Below are 6,482 nucleotides of genomic sequence, written 5' to 3' on the forward strand. Positions count from 1 at the left end.
AAAAAAAAAAAAAAAAAAAAAAAAAAAAAAAAGAAATGTGACCGAAAGGCAGGTCAAAGGCACAAGGCTCACGTGCCCTTCAGACAGCAGGTCTGAATCTCAGCTCTGCCACCGCATTGGTGAGCCCCCGGGTGAGTAACTCAACCGCCCCGCCTGCTTCTCCACCTGTCGGAGGGGGGCGACCACCACCGCACCTGCTACCCTGGGCTGTGAGCTCCCTTGCAGGTGCTGGGAACCTGAGACGGCACGGAGCTATAACCCAGAGTTAGCAAGCGAGCTTCTAAAGGGTTCTCCGCGATTTCCTAAAAGCCTGTTTTCTCTCTTTGCCTAATGGCTTAAGAAAGAGCTTTTTAATCAAAAAAAGAAAGACTTACAGGAAGTTATCACTCCACAATAACTTTTATTTTCTGGTTTTGCTCTGCTCTCATCTTTTTTGTAACTTCAGTTGTTTTGCCATTAAAATGGTTTATAAAAGGGGGCAGGGGAGTTACGAAGCAGACAGCCCGTCCACTGTCTACAGCCGACCCCTAGCAGAGACGGGCTGACACTCTCAGCCCCCCAGGGCTGGCAGGGCCTAACTGTGGCTCCAGGCTCCATGGGTGCGCAGGGCTGAGCGAGTGCGGCTGCGGGCACCAGGCACGGAGGCTGCTGGGTCAGGAGCCTTGTGCTGAACGGACGGAGCCCCTTGCCATGGCGGGCATTAAGTACTTGGAGTATCACCTCTGGGTGACAGAACTGTCACTTTGCAGCTTCTACCAGAGAATGCCAATGTGTTTACCCTCCCCTCTCTGTCAAAAACCTGAGTCACAGTCCAGCCCTTCAAACGACCTGACCCCATGCTCATGTCAAAGAGGAAAAAATAACCAGGACGCGTGTACGTGTGTGTCCTCCAGCCGGCCTGCGTGTGCCCGGTATGCACACCGGGCTCATGTGTGCCATTCAACAATGAGGATGGGGACATTACCGAGCCCCAGTCCCATCAACCCCCACAAGCCCCTTGATTTGTCACAGAAGAAAAAGTCAGGATACACTTCCTAAAAGTGAGTCCAAGATAGGCCCTTTTGGTCTCAAAGAAGATAGTGCTGAGAGGGTAGGGCCCTGGTCTAGGACTCCTGGGTCAGCTCCAAAGAAAATGACACACAGCTCAGGCATCCTGAGTGGGGGCAGCCGGGGGTCCCCATGCTGTATACCTAGGGGTTAGAGGAACAGACATTCCCCTGGGAGTGCGGGGGGCTGATCAGACAAGAGAAGGTACCTGCTCTGTCAGGTAAGCGCAAAGCGCAGGCCAGAACCACAGGACTCCGCAGGGTCTCCCTGGTCTCGGTGGGTCTCAGTGGCGGTCACTCTACCCTGGGCTAAGAACTGATACCCAGCATCTGGATCCTCCCAAGAACCCTGTTGGGGAAAACACCGTTCTCCCCACTTAACTACAGCCCTGGAGCGGCAGGAACTCGGCCAACCTCATACCCGGGCTGGCCTGCAGTGGAAGTAAAAAGAGTCCTGACCCCCCGCTCCTCCCACCACTGCCAGGGGGCCTGGACCCCAGTAAGGGCTCAGGGACAGTCCCCTGGAGCAACCACTTCCTGCTGCCTCATCCCCATCACCTGGTCGGTCCTCACTGGCCTGGCTCTGGGCAGGGGGAAAACAGGATTCACACGGTAGCTAAGGAGCCCAACCTGGTAGGCACGCTCTCCGAGCCTCTCCCCTGGATCCTGAAAGAACTTTCTATCACCTGCCTTGCAGGGCTGTTGTAGAGAGGGTGAGAAATAAGAGCGCATTAAATCTTTGCTCCCTCTCCACCCCCTCTACCCTGCTGCTAGAGGAAACCTCCCTAAAACCCCCGCACCCATGAGCTACTCCCCTCAAAGGCTCCCCAAAACCTCTAAGATCTGGTTTAAATGCCTCCTTAGACTCCGGCCCCGGACGCTTTTCCCTTCAGTCTCAGTGCTGGAGAGGCAAGAGTCCCCCATCCCCAGCACGCAGGCCTAATCCGGCCCACGCCCGGCGTCAGGGACGTCCCCACTCCCTCCAGCCCACCCCGAGTTCATCCATCTCCCGTCCCTCCTGGCTCTGGCCTCTCCTCCCCTACAAAGCCTTCCCGACCGCTTGCCCAGCATGGCTCTCAAAGCTATCCGATCGACCCGCATCAGACCAGGGGCTCCCTGGGCGCGGGGCCGGGGGTCTCCTAGACCCTTGGCTCCTAAAATCCCAGGTCGGCTGCCTCGGACGCGCCTGGAGCTCCGCGGCCGAGGAAGACCTGGACGCCGGCCAGAGGCTCGTCGGAGGCCGGCCGGGCGGGGCAGAGAAAGCCGAGCCCAGGGCCGGGAGAGAAGCTCCCCTCCGCTCCCCTCCGCTGCGCTCGGGCGTCTGCACACTCCGGGGAGGGGAGGCAGGAAGTGCTGGGGGCGCGCGAGCAGGGTCCCCGCGCCGGCGACCGCCCGCCGCAGCCCGGAGCTGTGACCCCGCGCCCCGGCCCGCGGCGTCCCGGCGGGCTGCTCTCGGACCGGGCGCCGACGAGGCTGGACACGGAGCCCTCCGCGCGCAGACGGCGCTCGGTGCAGCCCCGCGGACCAGCCCCGGAGGGGCCCCGCGCGGTACGCCCGAGGACGGAGGGGCTGCCTCCAGGCACGGGCTGGGGGCAGCCGGGTGCGCGGCTTTGCCCCCCGGCCCCGCCCGGTCTCGATCCCCCGGGGTGCGCGGGGGCCGCGCGGGGCCGGCCGGCAGGGAAAGGCGACCACCCACCTGGTGCGGGTCCGGGGTCGCCGGGCGCCAGGGCGCAGAGCAGCAGGAGCAGGGGGCGCAGCCGCGGCGCGAGGCTGCGGGGGCTGCGGGGGCTGCGGGCGCTGCGGGCGCCGCGGACGCTTGGGCGGCCGGGCATGGCCGGGGCGGGCAGCGCCGGGGGGTACCCCGCGCGCGCGCTCTAGTCCGTCCCGTCCGCTCGCTGCCGGGTCCGGGTCCGGCTCAGGACATGCCCGGCCCGCGCGCAGCTCCCGCGTCGGGACCCGGCCTGCGGCAACAAAGGCTGCAGGGCCCGCCCCCTCGGCGGCGCAGGAGGCTCCAGGGACCGAGAGCCCGACGGCGAGAAAGAAAGAAAGAGAGAGAGAGAGAGAGGAGAGGAGGGGAGTGAGGGAGGGCGGGAGGGGAGTGAGGGAGGGCGGGAGGGGGCCGCTCGGCCGGGCCGCCCCGCCCCTCCCGCTGCCCCGCCCCCCGCCCCGGCCCCGCCCCGCCCCGCCCCGCGGGCCCCGCCGGCTGCGGTTTGGGGGCGGGTCCCGGCCGGGCGCGCGCGGCGCCCCCCGACGGCCGTGACCGCCCTCCCGACCGCAGGCGCCCTCTGGCGGCGGAGCCGAGCCGGGCCTCTGGGCCGCGACCCTCCAAACCCCGCTACAAGCCGGAATTTCCGGAATGTCGCCCTTCCCCCGAACAGGCCGGACCCCCTGGGAAAAGGGGTCCGGAGGTCCCCCGGGGGACTCCCTAGTGGACCCTACTCCAAAGCCGGCTCAGGAGAGTGGTCTGGCCGGTGGGCGGCGGCTCCCACGTGAGGCCCGTCCCGCAGCCACAGTGTCCATTCTCCCGCGCGGCTGTTGGGTTAGCGCTGGCCAAAGCGGGGTCCCGTGGGCGCAGGTCCCGCCTTCTGTCCTCAGTGGCCGCAGCCCTTCCTCCTGCGCTCGCCGGAGCCTGGTTCTAGGACACTGCGGCCTTCACTCACCCTGTCCCCTACACAGGGACCTCCTGGAGTTCCGCGGGCTGGGCGGGGGGTCGGCCTCCCGCCCCTGCCTCGGAGGCCCGCACTCCTCCCTGTCACCTCCCCTGCACGTGCCCTCCTTCCTGGAAGCTCGCTCCCAGGTCCCACACCCTTAGCCCTGCTGTCCTCCCAGGACGCAGGGAGTTCGTGGCCACTCAGTTCCTTGACGCCGTCACTTCCCAGGGACCTTTCATCCACCTCTGCTAGCGTCCCCCAGGCCCACAGCCTAGGCTGTCATTCCCAACTGCCCCACATGGGAAACCTGAGGGCTGGGGCCGGCCCTTCTCACCTGACCCTGGCCCTTTCCACCCTCCCCAGACCACCCTCTTCATCACATTCTCTGGTTCCGAGTCACCTTCTTCCTCTCCCCCCCCATCACCCCTCCTGGCTTCACCCACGTGCCCTCCTAGCTACACCCACTGCTTGACCTCTGGCTCCCACCCAACCCCCTTCCATCCCCCTCACCCCATGACACGGACAATTCAGGCCGCTGCATCCAGCCACACGCACATCTCACCCTGTGCACCAAGCCTGTGCCTGGCACCCATGAGCTTCCCCTCATCTGGACCCTCCAGCGGCTGGAGACAAATGCTTCTACCGTTCCCTCCTTCTTCCCCAGGGACCGTGCTCTGGGGCCCCCTCTTTCCTTGGTCCCCACGGCTGCTCACCCTCCATCTGAAAGCATTCTGGCCTCTCTCCTTTGAAAGGCATGGATACTGCTCCCCCGTGGACGGGACACCCCTCCAGCACCTGCTCTGCTTCTCTCCTCAGTCCCACTCTCCAGGGGGCATGTGGACCCCTCCCCTCCCGTGGGTTCCCCAGGCTCACGCCTCCTCCAGCCTCCGTTTTGGTGCACGAGCCCCTAGACCCTGCTCAGTCCTCATCTTGGCCTGCCCCGAGCATGCTAGAGATGCCCCCCACCCCGCTCCTCCACTCCACGCTCATCGGCCAGGCCCGTCTCCTCCTCACCCTGCAGATGTGGGGAAGTCAGTGAACAACACAGACACGGTATCCGTTGTCAAGAGCCTCGCTCCAAAAGAGGCGCCCAGACCAGGGGCATAGCAGATGGACATGGAAACAAGGCCCCCCGCCGAGAGGGGCTGCGGCGGGGGCGGGGGTTGGGGGTAGAGCAGGGAGACTGGAGGACGGTCAGGGAGGGCACCTGAGGACAGGCCGTTTGAGCGGAGCGACCGGAGGGGTGCCGGAGGGGTGCGAGCCAGCCCCGTGCAGTGACGGGAGAAGTGGGCGTAGACCTGGTACCCCCGAGACTCGTCCTTGCAGACACTGACCATGTCAGCGCTCACGGGCGGTCTCCCCTTCCCCTTTCTCGGCGCTCTGAGAGCCCCGACTGCCCCGCCCGTCATGGCGCCCATCACCAGAATGCCTGCGGTCTGTGCGTGGGTCTGCGAACCCGACCACCGTGAGATGCAACGTCGGGTCGTACTCGCCTGCGGGACGCAGCCCCCAGCACAGGACACCCAAGAGACCAAGACGACCCGGTGAGGGGACACACAGCCCTCCCTGGCCAGCCCCGCAACTTGCCACCCTCCCTCCCGCGGCCAGCCATCGAGACTGACCGGAGGCTTCTCTGACAGCTGACAACAGTGCCGCCTGCTCCCGCTCCAGTCCCAGGTCCTGACCTTTATCCCGCGCGCCCCTCCTCACAAACCAGGCTGGACAGCCCGGGATGCAAAGGCCCGGCGAGCTCAGTGCTGCCCTCGGGATGTGGGGCATAACCCAGCCAGAAAGACAAGGCCAACTCCAAATTTGGGGAGCAAAGAGTACATTTTGAACCAAACGAGAGAGATGATCTTTCAGCATGTTTGATGTAACTGTCCAGAAGGTCCAATTACAGACTCCCCCACCCCAACCTTGGTAGCTTAAGTTTCCGTGATCACTGTGCGAGGCTGCCCAACACCCCCAGGGAGATTTAACTTTGCTAAAAGGTGACCAGAAACTCACCCAATTGAAGGAGAAGCTGGCAGTGTCCTGCTTCTCTGTTTCCATGTGTATATTGACAGGTTGCTTAAAAGGTAGCGAGCAGAGCGGAGCCCAGTCTGTTTAGGGTTATAAACGAATAGGTAACAACGGTAAAATGAGGCACACAATTTTTTTTAATTTAATGAAAACTGTGGGCCTGGACTGTCGTATCCGGCTGACAGAGACGCAGGTCCCCACTCCCCATTTTGCAGGTTTTCTCGGGCGGTCGTTCTCAGCCAGCAGTGATTTCACTTCCGTGGAATTTTGCAATGTCTGGAGAGATTTTTGGTCGTCACAGCCAAGGGGGAGGTGCCATGGGCAGCCGGTGGGTAGAGGCCGGGGACCCCGCCAAGCCTCCCACGGTGCCTGGGGCAGCCCCCACCGCAAGGGGTTGTCCAGTGCAAACGTCACTAGTGTCCAGGTTGCAAATCTCTGGCGAGAAGATGAAGTCGTTCAAAGGCCTGTGTGGCAAACCGAAGAGCTTAGTTCTAGTGTCTTCGTTGTGCTTTGTGTTCTGGGGGCCAGGCTAGCACAGGGTAAACGTTCAACCTTTACATACAGTGAAAAGTACTCCTCCTCCCAAAGTCGGTCATCCCCAGCCCCTCGGTGCCCCTTCCCGGGGGCCATTTCTGCCTCAGTTTCCCACGAATCCTCCCAGGAAACGAGTGTGGACGCTTGGGGCAGCACGCTCCACTCGAACGGCCCCTGGCTTTTTCTCAGTGAGCGGCCTAGCCTGGAGATGCTTCTCAGCCCTGGTTAA

At 63.4% G+C, this 6,482-nt stretch overlaps 1 protein-coding gene across 1 annotated transcript in view; it reads right to left on the bottom strand.

Moving 5' to 3' along the window:
* Positions 1-2,878, bottom strand: part of ADAMTS7 (ADAM metallopeptidase with thrombospondin type 1 motif 7) — a 39,956-nt gene extending 37,078 nt beyond the window's left edge. Inside the window, exon 1 of the mRNA XM_059418538.1 lies at positions 2,743-2,878. Coding sequence (XP_059274521.1) covers positions 2,743-2,878 — 136 coding nt within the window. The remainder of the gene's footprint in view (positions 1-2,742) is intronic.
* Positions 2,879-6,482: the final 3,604 nt, after the last annotated feature.

Source organism: Mustela nigripes, chromosome 13 (genome assembly GCF_022355385.1).
Source record: "Mustela nigripes isolate SB6536 chromosome 13, MUSNIG.SB6536, whole genome shotgun sequence".
In the NCBI taxonomy this organism is placed as follows: domain Eukaryota; kingdom Metazoa; phylum Chordata; class Mammalia; order Carnivora; family Mustelidae; genus Mustela; species Mustela nigripes.